The sequence below is a fragment of the Bos taurus genome, chromosome 5 (assembly GCF_002263795.3).
Source record: "Bos taurus isolate L1 Dominette 01449 registration number 42190680 breed Hereford chromosome 5, ARS-UCD2.0, whole genome shotgun sequence".
Classification (NCBI taxonomy): Eukaryota; Metazoa; Chordata; class Mammalia; order Artiodactyla; family Bovidae; genus Bos; species Bos taurus.
The window spans coordinates 39,341,708-39,359,535 of record NC_037332.1 but is presented as its reverse complement, the minus strand read 5'-3'; the positions used below and the strand labels follow the sequence as shown (position 1 = coordinate 39,359,535).

At 36.9% G+C, this 17,828-nt stretch overlaps 1 protein-coding gene across 2 annotated transcripts in view; it reads left to right on the top strand.

The window, feature by feature from the left end:
- Positions 1-17,828, top strand: part of PDZRN4 (PDZ domain containing ring finger 4) — a 431,064-nt gene that overhangs the window by 272,514 nt on the left and 140,722 nt on the right. Inside the window, exon 1 of one of the 2 annotated variants that reach the window (XM_024991631.2) lies at positions 2,361-2,709. The exons of the other annotated variant lie outside the window; for it this stretch is intronic. Coding sequence (XP_024847399.1) covers positions 2,641-2,709 — 69 coding nt within the window. The 5' untranslated portion in view covers positions 2,361-2,640. Of the gene's footprint in view, positions 1-2,360; positions 2,710-17,828 lie in introns of those variants that run through there. 2 annotated transcript variants of the gene reach the window in all.

Sequence of the window (17,828 nt, the reverse complement as noted above, 5' to 3'; positions counted from 1 at the left end):
AAGAAGCTACACTTGCTTCCTGAGAAAGAAATTAAATAACAGACTTAGAAATGAAAAAGAAAACAGTCAAGAAAAGTTGCTGAAAGAATAACTCTAATTTGAAATTTCTTACTTCATTGTTCATTCTTTACTTTTCTATGATGAAGAAAATATTTTTTAAGGCTGTGATTGTTTCAATTTTCTTTACAAACCAACTACAAAATATTATGAGAAAGGTCCAGTAAGCAACCATAGCTTCAATAATTGTTTCCTACTTAGCTTTCAAAACCTTTTGCATAATTAAGACCTTTATCAGTAGAGGAAAAAAACATTTTCATTCATAGATGAGTGAACCATCCTTGCCTTGCTGCTACTGCTGCTGCTGCTAAGTCGTTTCAGTCGTGTCCGACTCTGTGCGACCCCAAAGACGGAAGCCCACCAGGCTCCCCCATCCCTGGGATTCTCCAGGCAAGAACAGTGCAGTGGGTCATCCTTGCCTTATTGCATTCTAATTCCTTGATTTGACTTTTCAAAGGACAGAATTTTAACATCTGAGAGTCATTAATTTTATCTCAACTTGGCAGTATAGAATTCTTCAAAAAATAGTCAACATTTGCTTTGAGTATGTGATCTCTTGAATAAGAACACTTGATGGGAAGTGGTATAGAGACTCAAAGAATATTAAACTTTAAAAAGCATCTAACATATATTTTACATTTGTACCTAAGGAGGTTGCATGTGTTTGTGACCACCGTTGACTTTCATAAAGGTTCCCCTCAAATACTTCCTTGATTATATCCTTTTCATAAAGAAATCAAAATAATTAATATTTACTACTAGTGGTTTCTAATTTACAGGAAGTCCTGGTAAACTTTGTTCACATGCAGGTCCTTGAAGTGATACTGCTTCGTGTAGTTCTCTTAGCTTGGCTTTCATCCAGGCTGTTAGGTGAAATTAGGCCCAGAAAATAGGATTATTACATCCCAAGGGAAATGACTGATAAGCAGCAGATGATTGCTCATCTCCTGGCTCCTTGCTGGTGTTGAGGTGTTGCTAGTTACAAAGCCAATTTGTTAACAATTAGTACTCATTAGAATCATTTCCTGTTATCGATTCTAAACATTTGACAAAGCACTTTTAGGAAATTGGACCCCCAAAAGTAGCTATCCATAAGAGTTGAGCAATTAAAAGTCTTCAGGATCCAATGTTAATTCCTAACCAGAGTCATCAGTTTCCAAGTAATTATTTTTGCTTTGAAACCCACCTGCTATCCTGTCCAGTTTAAAGATGTGCTGGTACAAGGACATACTTCTTAATTAGCAGAGGTTGTAGATAACTCAGTATAGAAACAAAAGGAATTTTCTTTTATTATTATTATCTGCTTTAGCTATTTGTATATCTTTAAGGGACAAAAAAAATGCCAGCTTGCAATACAATATATATATTGTGAGTGTGTGAAATTAAATGCATTACTTCTATTATCTAAGTATCTAAGCTTAGTTTTTATTTCTGTGTTCACCTTTGTATTTTATGAACTCTAAATATAGACTCATAAATGGAGTCATTGTGCATTACATTAGAATTTAAATATTACCAGTGTCAGCTTTCTGAAATATTATATATGACTTTAATAAAATTAGCATAAATACTATATGCATTTGAAATTTTTCTCAGAAAGGGCATTGTATTTATCTAATTTTAAAATATAGATCTGCATGTATTATAAGGCTGCAAATTTATAGTCAATGGCTACACTCTATATCTAATTAAAATATTTATTATCTGTACAAGTATATCTACTGATACTTGCTTAAATGTTCTTTATTTAGACTAAGAAAATATGCCTTATTTCCTCCCTCTTAAGTAATGGTCTTTACATGTGAACCATTCAGTTATTTTTGTAGGATTAGAATTAAGATTCTGAATGACACCCCCATCTTCTTTTCTTCACCCACATCACTCCCCAAATTTTCCTTTGCCTCTATGTTTCTTTTATAAACTTAAATAATTGCTCCTTTTCATCTTCCCCTACACTTAATAATGCTAAAAATATTTTTTCTAATTGTGGCAAAATATGAAGGTGTGAATTAAGTATGATATTTCTGTTTCTGAATTTCTTATTCCCATATTAAAAGCTTACGTCAATGGAGAAATTAAGTGTATGTTCTTTGAAATGCCCTAAGCTCAACCCCTCTATCCTTAATAAACAGAGATGGTATTGACACAAGTGAATTTTGTTTAACCACACTACATTTGCTTCTTAATTAGTGAATATTCATCTGTCATCAGCAGCAGCTATGACACCCCTCCCTGCTAACATGTTCTGTCATAAATAATCAATGAGGCACTATTAATATTCATGAGCTGGAATCTGTGTAGTCATGTGCACTGATGCAGAGACAGGGGGAGTGTTGCCATGAACTGACTGGAAACTCTGTGTGTGTATCCGTGAGTGCAAGATACTTAGAGAAAGCGAAGAAGAGCATGCTGCTACACACACCCTGGCTTGTGCTTCCAGCTAACAGCGGTTTGTCTGTGTTTCTGGACTGAAGTGACTGATGAAAAACAGTAGTCAAGTCTGGAGGGTGATTCCCTTTCAGTTCACTTGCCTTTCAGTTCTGGGGAAATTAGAAGATTTGCTCTCTCTCTCTGCTTCTTAGAATGGGCTGCAATTTGTGCACTTTTCAGAAAAGAGAGGAACACTACAAACTGCTGTATGAAGTTTCCCAGGTGAGTGCAGGGTCTGTTACCAGCAACTAAACAGCCAGGCTTTGTGTTTGTCTGAAAAATGGTCAATGAACTATGGCTAGCTTTATTTTTTCTTTCTGTAGATTTCAGAATTAAGGGCAGACTTGCTAGCTGGGGGCTTTTTATTTTGGTTTGGGGTGGCAGTTTTCAGCTTCCTTGCCACTCCCCCTTCAGATGACTTCCTGTGGGATTCTTTTTAACATTTTTTTGTATCTACTGCCAAGATGTCAATCAAGTAAAAGGAGTAACACTGAGATTCATGTCTGTAATATTTTGAAACCCCTCTTTCATTTTGGAATAATGTTGACATTTGAAAATCAAATGTATCATTGCATAAATATTGGGATATTTATATAATATATTATATAATAATAGGTCTGTGAGCTCAGTTATTTTGAATAGACAGGAAAAGTTTCTTGCCAAATCTTGTTAGTCAGAGGAATTATTTGATTAATTTGGAATTTGTGCTTTGGTTTAAGAGGAAGACCTGGTATATTTGTATTTTATGCAAAAAGTACTTGCTCTGTCTTGGCTTAAAAAAGGGAGATAAAGGAATTTTCTTTTCACTTGTACTTGGATTCTTTTTATAATTTTGTATCTGTTTTAGCACTCAAAATTAATTTCAAAAGCTTAGTACAATATTTGTATTGTAATAAAAAGGCAAAAACTGTGTCCCTTTTCAGATGTCTCTTTAATGTATATCTGAGGGCTTTTTAGAATAAAAATAAGATAATGATATTCCAAGCCTTCAGAGTTTTCACAGAATTCTATTAATTCACCGTTTTATTTAGGCAGGATTCTCTGGGAGTATATGAAGTCCAAATTTCTTGTCTGGCAAAATAAAGTTTATTTCTCCCTTCCGATTTGTCCCAGATGTGACATGCTACTACTTTTGTTTTTAGATGATATTGCTGATGAAAGACAATGTTTGGGATGTTGGCGTCTATGGGCACAGCAGTAGCCAAGTGCCCACTGCCTACTGGTTCCCTCAGACTTCCCCCTGACGTGATTCATTTCACAGTGGGCTAATTACAAAGTGGATTTGCTACACATGAAACAGCCTCCTCAGTTGCAATGTTAATGCACATTTTCATGGTAATGTGATCAGAGGCTCATTAGCCAGTTTCCAAAATGATCCTCTGCATTAATTAAATATAAAAATGACTCCTTTATCACCATAGAGAGGAAAAAGAAGATTAACATTGTTAATTACACCAGGGGCAATACCTTTTGCTTTGTTTTTTTTTGTTGTTTTTTGTTTTTTTAACTATAAACTTGCAAACCCAGGCTGGAATCATCTTCATTCCTAGATAAGCTTTCATTTGCTTCGACTCATGAAAACAGACTCTAGGTGGAACACTTCCCTTTAGTTTGGTTTGTTGGAGTTTGAGTTCTACTATTGTTTTTCTTTAGGTGGTAGAGGAGCAGGGGAGTGGATTAATCAATCTATTATTTCTCTGAATCACTAAATTGACATAAAAGTATAATATGAAGAAAGTGGTAGGTGGCATCCTCCCTGATTATGAATGGGTTAAGCTATTTATCTTCTGCTAAGAAATCAAGCCAGATTTCTGCATCCAGAAAGGATGACTGTATTTGTTAAGGAGCCTTTGTTATAGGATTTTAAAGTGCTTGTCTGTGAGTTTTGCTTTTAAGTGCTTCCTAAATCTTGAGAAAATAGATAAGTCATACTCTCTATGGCCTCCACCTGTATTCCTTCATATATTTATTTTATTTTCTCTTCTCCTGAGTTGCAGTACTTATGATCTTTAATAAAGGGGGTGAAAATGAAGTATTAGCTTCCATTTAACTGGCTTTTAGTAGATAAGTTAAAACTCCAGCTTAAAGATCTTGTGTGTGTTTTCCAAGGGGAGCCCTCCTACAGTTTGTCCCTAGCTTTGTGCTCTATTTTATGGAGTTAATGGAATAGATAAGATATCAAAGGAAACCAGTGATAGGCTCATATGATACACTGGAGCCCCGTGTGGTGCTGCAAACTAGTTTCTATTTTTATTTGGAGCAGTGGCAGCCCAGAGCACACGTGAGAGTGAATATGTTCTTAACCAGGTGTTCGTGAGGGTACACATGGCTGCCCCCAGAATAGAGGATACTATTTACAAAAGTGACTGGGGATTGGAAACGATATATATTAAAAGCGAATTAGCTCACACAAATATCAACACCTGATGGTCCAAATCATATGTATTTATTTAGAGACTTGTAATTCTTAAATCACCTGATTTTATTGTTCCTTTTGTTATTATTTCTTAAAAGCTAAGGCAAATTAAAGTTTATCAGGGGTGTGAAAATTTAAGACTAGCCATGAATACTACATATATGAACAAAACAATTATTTCTCTGTAATAGAGTCATTATGACATTGAACTTTTTCCCATTTTCTCTGTATAATTCTAGATTTTGCTGTCTGATAACATGGGCCACATAGAATTCAGTTTCAGATTTGTAACCACAGTAAACAAAAATAAATGTGCTCACTGAGGTGTCTAGTGAAACAACCAGAATAATGTGCATAGGTGTGAAGTGCGGTCAAGTTTAAATTTGGTTAATGTTTTTTGCTCAAACAGAGAAGCTAGGACTTTCAGCAGACAGAAGAAAGGAAATGCTGCCTCAAGAAAATTATTTTCATCTGAAGTTGGGCCAGTCCGGCTTCAGTACAGAAAGGGATCCAAGAAACTAGGGTTTGTGTAGATCTAGTAACCTTCACACCAAGTAATTTTCAGGCGTCTATTAACTTTATATGTGTCAGGGACACAATTGTTATCTGCAGTGATTTATTCAAAGTAGGTTATTTATTAACTGATTAAGAATTAATAACTGGCCAATTTGAACAATGCCATTCTATTGACACAGAATAAATTGCCTGTTTTGTATTAATCTGCCTGAATAGACAGTTGGACCAAGAGAGCCACAGTAGCTTGTTAGACATTTATGACCTAAAAACAGATTTATCTCTGAGGGAGATTTTATGGTAATACCTAACTTTGTTGAGTTCTTAGTTTAACTTTTCATACATAAATTAAATGTAACTTTTTGATTGATTAAATAATGCAGATTATCAATGGAATGTTTATTGGTATTGAATAATGTGAACGTGGGAGCAAATACTGACTGGTTTGGCGCAACTAGAGGCCTCCCCCATGCACCCATGGAGTACTCTCATAAGCTGAAACAGAACCTGCATGGACAGTTACAGCAGTTACGGTGCTAACAGCAGCTAACACTGAGCACTTCCTTTAGTCTAGGCACTGTGCTGGGCACTACATTGTAGAACAAATGAGACAAACATATTTCTCATTTATTCTACAATGAGTTCTTTAATCTTGTATAATCTCCCTTCTTTGGTGACTGTCCCATATTCCTCAGAAATTTGTTTCATACCATGTAAACCCAACTTATAATGTCAACCTCTTTATGCAAATATCATCCTTTCCCCCATATTCCTTAGTGCTAGTGAAAGTCTCACCATACTTCTTGCTATCAGTGAAACTCAAAAATACTGAATTAAAATAGGCACTTCCTTATCCACACTGAACTTCTGGCTATTTTATTTCTACACATTCTGCTGCATCAATTCCTGCCTTCCCACAATCACAATTCTTTTTATTAACTGTCTGTGACATCATGGTAACAACTTTTCCATTTAGAATTTGTCAATGTGTCAGTCTACTCTGATTGCGTTGCTAAACCCATATTTCTAGAAAGTATGCAGTGGCTCCCAATTAATATACAATGAAGTAAATCTTCTCATTCCAATATATTCAAGGACCTCCTAAACTGGCACTAGATTCCTTTCTGGCTTTCTCTTTCACTGATCTTCCCCTCAATACAATTTATAATCTATCTAGACCAATGATTTTACTTTTCTCTCCAAGTTGATATCCAGACTTAGACCCTTGTAACTTAGTTCTCTTCTTTCAGCCTTTGTGGATGCCCTCTACATCCCACCACTATCTGTCTTCTTCCGTCACTAGCTATTCAAATCCTGCCCCTTTGGCTTTAATATCTCCTTGGGCAGAGAGCTTTTTGGAGTTATTATTATTTTTTTTAATCTGTATCTTCCCACCTTGGAACTCTCATAGCATTTTGCTTACACTATTTTGAGTTTCTTTCTTTTTTATATGTTCTTCTGTCTGGTATTATAGCAAAGTATGTGTAACTGACTTGTGTGTTCCTGGAATGCAGGTCAGGGGCTTGACTGTCCTTTAACCCCCACGCTGCCAGCAGACACTCACTGAGTTCCACCGTGCTGCCCTGAATGACCACAGCTTCTCCCCATCGACAGCTTTGATTGCCTGATATGTGCCTAGTACTCATCTTTGCCATTACGGGATTCAAAGACAGATGTGGCAGTCCTTGCTTTTGAGAACCACACACTATGGTAGTAGAAGAAAGACACAAAGCAGAGAATTTTCACATGGTGTGACAAGTGAATATGTTGAATTGAGAGATGTTGGCAGACTTCTAGAGGAGTGCACAGGGACTCAACAGGGAGGATTGGAGGTTTGGAAGAGGGTGATGATAAGGGAGAGGAAATCAAAGAAATGGAAGGGTAAAGAAGTCCATGGAGGTGGCAAACAAGTGCTGGGTGTGAATGGACCTGGAGTAGGGAGCTACAAGGGATGAGTGTTACTTAAACCTCAAGTGGCAGGAAGGCTTCAGACCATGGCCTGAGATGTGGGCAAGACCAGACTTTGGAGAGTGTCCCATGTCCCAGGATTTTGTCTGTTGGTTTGTTTTTAAAGAGGGAGAATTCACTCTGATAGGAGTTCAGAGTGTAGACTTGGCTGTGGTGTATGTCTGGGGACATTGGGCTTGAATATTGCAGCAAGACTTCAAGGGAGACTAATTTGCAGGCTGTTGCAAAGAGTTAGATAGTGCAAGAAATCATTTAAAAAACAAGGACAGGAATGAGGCACTGAGAAGGTAAATTAGATTTCTGGCTTGTGAGACCAAGGAAGTATTCTGAAATTTATAGAAAGAATGAATAAGAGAAGAAGTAAGTTCTGGGAAGAGGAGAGAAGGCCATTGATTTCACCATGAGCTGTCCAAGAAATGCTTGCGGACAGTGAATATTCAAAGTGAAAACGGTATATATGTGTTTGGTGGATGATATCAACCAAAAAGATCTGAAAAGTGAAGAGAAAAACTGAACAGTGAGGAGAGTTGTGAACCAAGGACATAAAATTAAGGAACACAGAAAGGAGAAGAAAGAAAAGGTGATAAAGTGAAATTGCTCTAGTGTGAGAATGAAGACCAGCAGAAAGTTGTGGGAGAAGCCAAGCGGAGAGGGTCTTTTAAAAAGAGTGGTCAACATTGTCAAACTGGTTAAGAACTGCAGTGTCTTTGGATTTGAAAATATGTGGTGTGCTACCTGGGTGCCTCTTCAGGAAGCACTTGCTGTCCCAGCTGCTAAAAGTGCTGTCAACCCCTCAGGGACTATCTTACCTGCATAGAGTCCCTCACCCAAGGTTATTCCTCTCTCAGAACTCAACCCCTCCAATGACAGATGGATGCAAGTATACATGAGCCTGGGCACCTCGGCCTGAACTGGAACCTTCTGAAAGGCAACTCCAGTTCCAGAGCTCCTTGCAGCTGTTGTTGAGCCTGCATCCTAGTTTGGTTCACCTTCTTCCCAATTCTGCTTTCTTCTTCTCCTCCCTTCCACAAGAGGAATGCTCCTTAGAAAGCACCTTTCCCACTAAATTCTGTTTCTTGTTAGCTTCCTGGAGAACCTAACCTGGAGAGAGGTCAGTGGTGACAATTACAGAGCATCTTAATACAGAAATGTGGACAAAATTCAGAAAGTGGATTTTGGAATTTTTCAAGAGGACTATTTCTGAAGAGTGATAGTGAAAAATTCTTGCACAACAGGCAATCACTATTTTGTATATTCATTTTATATGGATAGATTTTTACATGATGAATTTTCACAAGCCATTTATTAGGTATTCAATCAATACTATTAAATGATTGGTTATGGTGGTGGTTTGGTCACTCAGTTGTGTCTGACTCTTGTGATCCAGTGGACTGTAGCCCACTGAGCATCTCTGTCCATGGGATTTCCCAGGCAAGAATACTGGAGTAGGTTGCCATTTCCTTCTCCAGGGGATCTTCCTGACCCAGGGATCAAACCTATGTCTCCTGCATTGCAAGGTCATTCTTTATCATTGAGCCACCAAAAAACCATTCAATGATCAAGAAAAAACAAAACAAAACAAAACAGTGTAGGGCCTCTTGTTGAGTACCTAGTGATTTAACTCTTTTTTATTAAATGATTAAGAAAAATGAAAAAAATTTAAATCACTAGGTACTCAACAAGAGGCCCTAAACTGTGGACCTATGAAGGATTCTGTTCTTGAAAAGTTTATAATTCATGAAGGAAAGCTGAGCAGTTTGCCCAGAACAGGCTCTGTCTCAGTCACTGTTTTCTGTTAGTCCATCTTGGGCATACACCATCAGAATTTTAGGTATTATTCTTTTCTTAAAATTTTTATAGAGTATAGTTGATTTACAACTTTATGTTAATTTCAGATGTGCAGCAAAGTGACTCAGTTATACATATCCATATATCCACTATTTTCTTATATTCTTTCCCCAAATAGGCCATTACAGAATATTGAGCAGAGTTCCCTGTGCTATATATCAGGTTCTTATTAGTTATCTATTTTATATATAGTAGTGTGTATACATCAGTCCCAGTCTCCCAATTTATCCCTTCCCATTTTATCCCCAGTAATCATGTTTGTTTTCTACATCTGTGACTCTACTTCTGTTTTGTAAATAAGTTAATTTATATACTTTTAAAAGATTCTGCATATAAGCAATACCATACAATATTTGTCTTTCCGTGTCTGACATTTCACTAAGTATGATAATCTCTTAGCCTGTCCATGTTGCTGTAAATGGCATTATTTCATTCACTTTTGGCTGAGTAATATTCCATTGTATATTTATAACGCATCTTCTTTATCCATTCCTCTGTCAATGGACATTAGGTTGCTTCCATGTCCTGGCTATTGTAAACAGTGCTGCAATGAATGCTGGGGTTCATGTACCTTTTCAAATTATGGTTTTCTCTGGGCATATGCCCAGGAGTGAGATTGCTGAGTCATATGGTAACTCTATTTTTAATTTTTTAAGGAACCTCCATACTGTTTTCCATAGTGGCTATACCAATTTACATTCTTGCCAATAGTACAGGAGGGTTACCTCTTCTTATGCACTCAAGCATTTTTTGTTTATAGATTTTTTGATGATGACCATTCTGATTGGTATAGGGTGATACCTCATCATAGTTTTGATTTGCAATTAGTGATGTAGAGCATCTTTTTGTGTGCTTTTTGGCCACCTGTACGTCTTCTTTGGGGAAATGTCTATTTAGATTTTCTGCCCCATTCTTTTATTGGGTTTATTTTTTATATTGAGTTGTGTGAGCTCTTTGTATATTTTAGAGATTAAGCCCTTGCCAGTTGCTTGGTTGCAAATATTTTCTCATATTCTGATGACTTCCTTTTTGTTTTGTTTATGGTTTCCTTTGCTTTGCAAAAGCTTTCAAGTTTAATTAGATTCCATTTGTTTATTTTTATTTTTATTTTTACTACTCTAGGAGGTGGATCAAAAAAGATCTTGCTGTGAATTATGTCAAAGTGTCCCGCCAATATTTTTCTCTAAGAGTTTTATAGTGTCTGGCGTTACACTTAAGTCTTTAATCCATTTTGAGTTTATTTTTGTGTGGTGTTAGGGAGTGTTGTGATTTCATTCTTTTACATGTACCTGTCCAGTTTTCCTAGCTCCAGTTGTTTAAGGAACTATCTTTTTTCCATTGTATATTCTTGCCTCCCTTGTCATAGAGTAGGAGACCGTAGGTTAGTGGCTTCATCTCTGGTCTATCTATCCTATTCCATTGATTTGTATTACTGATTTGATTACCGTAGTTTGCAGTGTAGTCTCAAGTCAGGGAGTCCGATTCCTCCAGCTCCCTTTTTCTTTCTTAAGACTGCTTTGGCTAGTCAAGGTCTTTTATATTTTCATACAAATTGTAAAATTTTTCTTCTAATTGTGTGAAAAATGCCATTGGTAATTTGATAGTGATTACATTGAATCTGTAGATTCCGTTGAGTAGTATAGTCCAAGAACATGGTTTATCTCTCCATCTGTTTGTGTCAACTTTCTTTTATCAGTATCTTGGTTTTCTGAGTACAGGTCTTTTGCTTTCTTAGGTAGGCTTATCCCAGGTGTTATTCTTAATAGATGAATTCTTGTGATTCATGAGGATTCAGGTATCACTCACTGGGTGGTAATTTTGTTTTCAGATTTAGAATTTTAAGTAATTTAAGTGCAACAGTGATTTTCATATACAATGCAACATTTCCCAAAGTCGTCTATATAACCTGTCAAAGTCGTCTATATAACCTGTCATAGTTCTGTCTCATTTCTAGTTGAATTCATTTCTTCTCTCCTAATTATTTCACTCCCAATGTGGAATAACAGGTTTTAAAAATTATTATAAATAGTTCATTGTTTCTTTCAACAAAAAGTTTAAAAGGGAGTAGCCCCATATTCTCCTGTGTTTCAACATATAACATCCAATTGCTAATTTGTGCCATTTTGTAACAAGCTGTAAATCCTACTTCATGGTTGTTTGAGTCCTAGTAAAGAATACCACCTATTTCTCCTTTTACACAGCTTTTTAGAAATACTGTGGGCAATTTTTATAAACTTGCTCTCATCTCCATTGTTGTTGTTCAGTGGCTAAGTTGTGTCTGACTCTTTGCAACCCCATGAACGCCAATTTTCCCTGTTCTCTATCTCCTAGAGCTTGCTCAAATTCATGGCCATTGAGTTGATGATGTCATCCAACCATCTCATCCTCTGTTGCCCACTTCTCCTCTCCTCAATCTTTCCCAGCATCAGGATGATGGGAAATCATCTAATGAGTTGGCTCTTTGCATCAGGTGCTCAAAGTATATTATTGAAAGTAACTCAAAGTATTGAATTATTCAATTCAGAATCACTCCTTCTATTGAATATTTAGGGTTGATTTCCTTTAGGATTGACTGATTTGATCTCCTTCCTGTCCAAGGGACTCTCAAGAGTCTTCTCCAGCACCCCAGTTGAAAAGCATCAATTCTTCAGTGCTCAGCCTGCTTTATGGTCCAACTCTTATATCCGTACATGACTACAGGAAAAACCATAGCTTTGACTATATGGACCTTTGTTGGCAAGGTGATGTCTCTGCTTTTTAATGTGCTAAGTTTGCAATAGCTTTTCTTCCAAGAAGCAAGCGTCTTTTAATTTCACGGCTGCAGTCACTAGCTGTGATGATTTTGGAGCCCAAGAAAATAAAATCTGTCAATGGTTCTACTTTTTCTCCATCTATTTACCATGAAGTGATGGGACTGGATGCCGGATGCCATGATCTTAGTTTTTTGAATGTTGAGTTTTAAGCCAGCCTTTTCACTTTCCTCTTTCACCCTCATCAAGAGGCTCTTTAATTCCTCTTTGCTTTCTGCCATTAGTGTGGTATCATCTGCATATCTGAGGTTGTTGATATTTCTCTGGGCAATCTTGATTCCAGCTTGTGATTCATCCAGCCTGGTATTTTGCATGATGCACTCAGCATATAAATTAAATAAATAGTGTGGAAATATACAGCCTTGATGTACCCCTTTCCTAATTGTGAACCAGTCCATTGTTCTGTATCTGGTTCTAACTGTTGCTTCTTGTCCTGCCTACAGGTTTCTTAGGAAACAGGTAAGGTGGTCTGGTATTCCCATCTTTAAGAATTTTCCACAGTTTGTTATGATCCACACAGTCATAGGCTTTAGTGTAGTCAATGAAGCAGAAGTAGATTTTTTTTTTAATTCCCCTACTTTTTCTATGATCCAGCAGATGTTGGCAATTCCATCTCTGGTTCCATCTCAGTGGATATTAGATTTTTCTGAACTAAGCTTTTACTTCCAAACATCTTAAGGGTCTGTACCATGTACCTTAATTTTAAAATTAAAGTTAAAAAATTTAAACTATTTTCAAGTGTGTATGAACAAAAAGAATTGCTAAGTATGGTTTAAAAATAATAAATCCACAGATTAAGGACCACTCTTTTAATCAGTGATATTATTCTTTTCCTATAATTAAATTATGGTAAAATTCAGATATTAATGCTTTTGAAGTAAAGAAAAGCTTGGGAAAGAGTGTTTCTCATTGAATAACCACAAATAATTACACTGTACTTGCTTTGTGCTCAGTACGGTGCTAGACAGCAACAGAGAGTGTAAAATAAGCATTATCTAAGAAGCCAGTCTTCAAGGTGTGTTGTTGTTGTTGTTGTATTGTTGTCATTCAGTCACTCAGTTGTGTCCTACTCTTTGTGACCCCATGGACTGCAGTACACCAGGCTCCTCTGTCCTCCACTAGCACCCAGAGTCTGCTCAAATTCATGTCCATTGAGTCAGTGATGCTATCTAACTACCTCATCCCTGCTGCCTTCTTCTCTTTCTATTACAAAGCAATTAGAAGACAAATGTGGAAATGTACAACCTTAACCTTATCCTATATGGGTAAGAATAATCAAAGGGTCTTCATATAGCAGCCTAACTAATGGTGGTTCTTATTTAGAATGACCTAGATTAGGAGCCTAGGATCATTTTTAAATTCAGCATAATTATTGTATATCCAGTCAGTCTATGTAATATGTTGGTGCCCAGGATTCACTGTAAAAGCAAAGTCATAAAATATGACTAATAGGACCCACATAGGGGAAATAGGATAAACAGTCTCACCAAAGTAGGATATGGGATGAGGATGGTTGCATATTTTGATCTCTCTGCAAAAATGAATGAACTTGGTGACATCATCACTGCAGGATTCCATAACACTTAAATATGTGATCAAATAGAGTCTCTGAAATAAATTTAAATGATAGAACATGTGTAAGTATTGTTTGCTTGGCACTTTATTTAAAGGAGCACTGTCATGCTAAGTTGATCCTCAGTGGATAGGTTTTTGCCATTCACTCCTTAAGTGTGCTCTGTTTCCTTAGAGGCTCATTTTTTTGTTTGTTTGTTTGTATGAAGTTGGTTCTGCCTTTGCAATTGTGAACCTCAGTGTTAAGACAACATGGAAAATAGTGAAAATGTTTGACTCTGTTCACAGCTGAGGTATAATTAACTGTTTGATGAGTACTTGCTAAATGCCTAAGAAAGAATAGAGGCTATGGAATCAAGCAGGAGCACCACTTATGTCCTCTCTGACTGTGAATTAGTTACTTAATTTCATTGAGCCTTTGTTTAATTGATGAATATCAATCTTGAAGTGTTCTATTGAAGATTAAATGAGATCATATATTTAAATTACACATTACAGGGATGCTATAAATAATAAATTTTGAGGTTATGATCTCAAAAGTTTTAGTGACCTTGTGAGTTAGGTAATATGGTCCCCATTTTGCAAATGAGAAAGCTGAGGCACAACGTAATCATGTGACAAATTCATATTGTCAGCAAGTAGAATACCTGAAATTCAAATCAGGATTTGCCTAATGCCAAAGTCCATGTTCATTTTATTATAAATATCAAATCCTTTACCCTTTGAGCTTTCCATATTTATCCACTTAAAAGTGAAAGTGAAAGTCAGGCCTAAATACTAGAGTGAGTAGCCTTTCCCTTCTCCAGGGGATCTTCCCAACCCAGGGATTGAACCAGGTCTCCCACATTGCAGGAGGATTCTGTACCAGCTGAGTCACAAGGGAAGCCCTTTTTCCAGTGAACTGATCCATAAACACTGAGCTCCTGGTACATAGTAGGTCCTCAACAAATGTCTGATAAAGAAAGAAAGAAGAAATGGCAGGGGGGAGGAAAGGATGAAGAAAGGGAGATAATAGATGCTATTTATATTTCCCCTCAGAAGGTTCTACAGAGATGCCCTTTTCAGTATAAGGAAAAGAAGCAGGTCCTCTGTATTACCACTCTCCCATCAGTTTTAATAGCTTAAATCAAACTGTCTCAACTATGAAGCCCATCAGCATGGGAAAGTGATTTGACACTCCGCATATTAGGGCTTGAAAGCCTTTCCCAAATTTTCCCATAAATCTGTGCCTAGCATGAACAATCCTTCACAATCTCCTGTCTTTCTTCATACATTCCCAATAGCCCAAATTTTCACCAAACCAAACTATAATTTCCTATTTGAAAGCAACATGACTTTTCTCATCTGTTTGCCTTTCAGTGAAATGTACCTTTTTGCCTAGTGTGTTTTTTATACCCTGTACACATAAAAATTCTAATCCCTTGTTACTCAATTCCAGGCTTATCATTTGGGAAGTCTTCTCTGAACAAAATACAGGATATACTGCTCTTCTCAAAATTCATCCAAAATTTGAAAGATGGTTCTGTATTTGTGTTTAGTTTTTCTGCATCTCTGCATTTCTACCATATCACACGGTGCCTGGCTTGGAAGGTATTTAATACAAATCAAGTCACAGAATAGGAGTGGGGACATAGCTACAAATGCATTCACAAAAGAAACCTAATTTTACTATTGTCTCCAGAATTCACTGAGGTCTCTTTCAAAATAAGATGATTTAAGAAACTACAAAATTGTTATTTTCTTGATTTTGAAGATATCTGTTTTGTAATATTGTTACTCTCAAGGCTCATTATCAAATTTAAGGAAAACTGGGGGCATGCAGGGTTGACAAGCTACCACCTTTAATATACATATTGATTGCAAGCTGAACCCTCATTTCAGAAACAAGAAGACATTGGGGAGAACTCACATCTTAAAACAGGAAAAGTGGTCATTGCTTTTCTAAAAAACAAAAACAAAACAAAAAACACTATCAGCCCTTCTTTCACCCTGTACTGCACCCTATTCCCTGACCTCTTCCCAAACTGAGGAACTTACTAACAAGGTGGATTCAGCATATCCGGTCCTTTTCTCAAAATTGCCAGTCATAATGGATAATGATATAACCTTTATTCCTCAACTGTCAAACTGGCCAATATACCTTGCTGTTGTTCTTCCTGGATAGTTTCCCCATTGTCCTTCAGCTCACTAAGTTTTTGGCTTCCTCAAAGCCTGGGTTAGGTATCACCTTTTCCAGGAAATCTCCCTGGAATCCCTGAACCCAAGACGGCCCCTCTTTTCTCCTTCCAAAGTACCCAGTGCTTACCTTTGTCATGACATATACCAAATGGTATAATTTCTCAGTTTACTTGTTTATGATTTTCACTGGTCTCTGAATCTCTGGAGGGCACAAACCCCATTTTCAGTCTAACTCAGGACTCACACATATTTCTTGAGTAATGGATAAATGGCAAAAGTCTAAATGAATTCTGTGTGCAAGGCAGTATGTTAAAGGCGACATAAAAGCAGAATAAGATGGGATCCCTGCCCGCAAGGTGTTTAGTGTCCTGCAGTCTCCAGGAATACACACTTGTTCTCCAATAACTGGGCTTCCCTGGTGGTTCAGATGGTGAAGAATTCACCTGCAATGTGGCAGGCCTGGGTTCAATCCCTAGGTGAGTAAGATCCCCTGGAGAAGAGAATGGCTACCCACTCCAGTATTCTGGACTGGAGAATTCCATGGACAGAAGAGCCTACTATAATGCAAGGTACAATATTAGTTCCATGAGAGAGAGAGAGAGAGAGAGAGAGAGAGAGAGAGGAACAAGGTATAATGAGATGTTATAGTGATGAAGATTTACTGTATTATAGATAAAAAATAAAGTATAATATATATATCATATATATACATATACATATATATAATATATATCATATTATATACATCATATACATATATATAATATATATACATCATTTACATTGTATAAAGCAAAATAGTGTTTTGTGTGCGATGAGATTGATATTGATTTAGTAACTGTCATATTTCTTCATCTGCTGCCTTCCATGCTATTTTGTAAAATGGCTTAATACATACTTATTTTTATTTTACATGATTTATATCCATCATTGAAATAGTAAACTGTGGCTAAGTTATTACAGTATTCATTTTCTATATGTCCCTCCTAACTATAAAAGGATTCAAAGTGGTAATTATAAAATACACTGGAAAATGCCTGAATTTTTTCTGATGATGTAGTCTTTGGTTTCATAGTTACTATAGCACCAATAAGAAAATTTGCCCAAGTGCAACTATCCCATTAAAGTCACGTAAAGCAAAGAGTAGACCCCCATAAAACATGAAAACAAATTTTAAAGGTTTAAGCTCTAAATAAAACCTAGTCCAATTCAATAATATTCTAAAAATAGATTTGTTTCTATATCCAAACCATATATATATAAACCCTATTTATTATGTTGTTGTTTAATCACTAAGTCATGTCCAACTCTTTGCAACCTTATAGACTGTAGTCCCCCAGGCTCCTCTATCCATGGGATTTCCCAGGCAAGAATACTAGAGTGGCTTGCCATTTCCTTCTCTAGAGAGCCTTCCTGACCCGGGCACTGAACCCACATCTCTTGTGCCTCCTGCATTGGCAGGCAGATTCTCTACCACTGAGCCACCAGCCAGGCTGTCCTGTGTTTAGTCATTCAGTCATGTCCAACTCTGCAACGTAGACTGTAGCCTCCCAGGCTCCTCTGTCCATGGCATTTTCCAGGCAAGAATACTGGAGTGGATTGCCATTTCCTACTCCTGGTGATCTTCCTGACCCAGGGATTGAACCTGTGTCTCTTGTGTCTCCTACATTGGCAGGCGGATTCTTTACCACTGAGCCACCACGGAAGCCCCTTATTATGCATGACTACTTATGAAAGTGAGGATATTCTTTGACCAATGAGGAACATAATGAGAGTAAAGATAACCCACTTCATTTACCCAATATCAGTGAAGCTTTGCGAGAAACTAACTCAGTGACCCACAGATAACTTGAGACAGACAACTCAGAGAGGGTAGAAGTTAAGATTCTGAATTTGAAAAAATAGGAGCTTTTAATCAGAATTAATTTTCTTTTGCCACAAAATTAGTTCTGAACTGGACAGAGATGCCCAGCATATTCTAGGTCAGACCAGAAAAAATTGTAGCTGTTAATCAGAATTAATTTTCTTTTGCCACA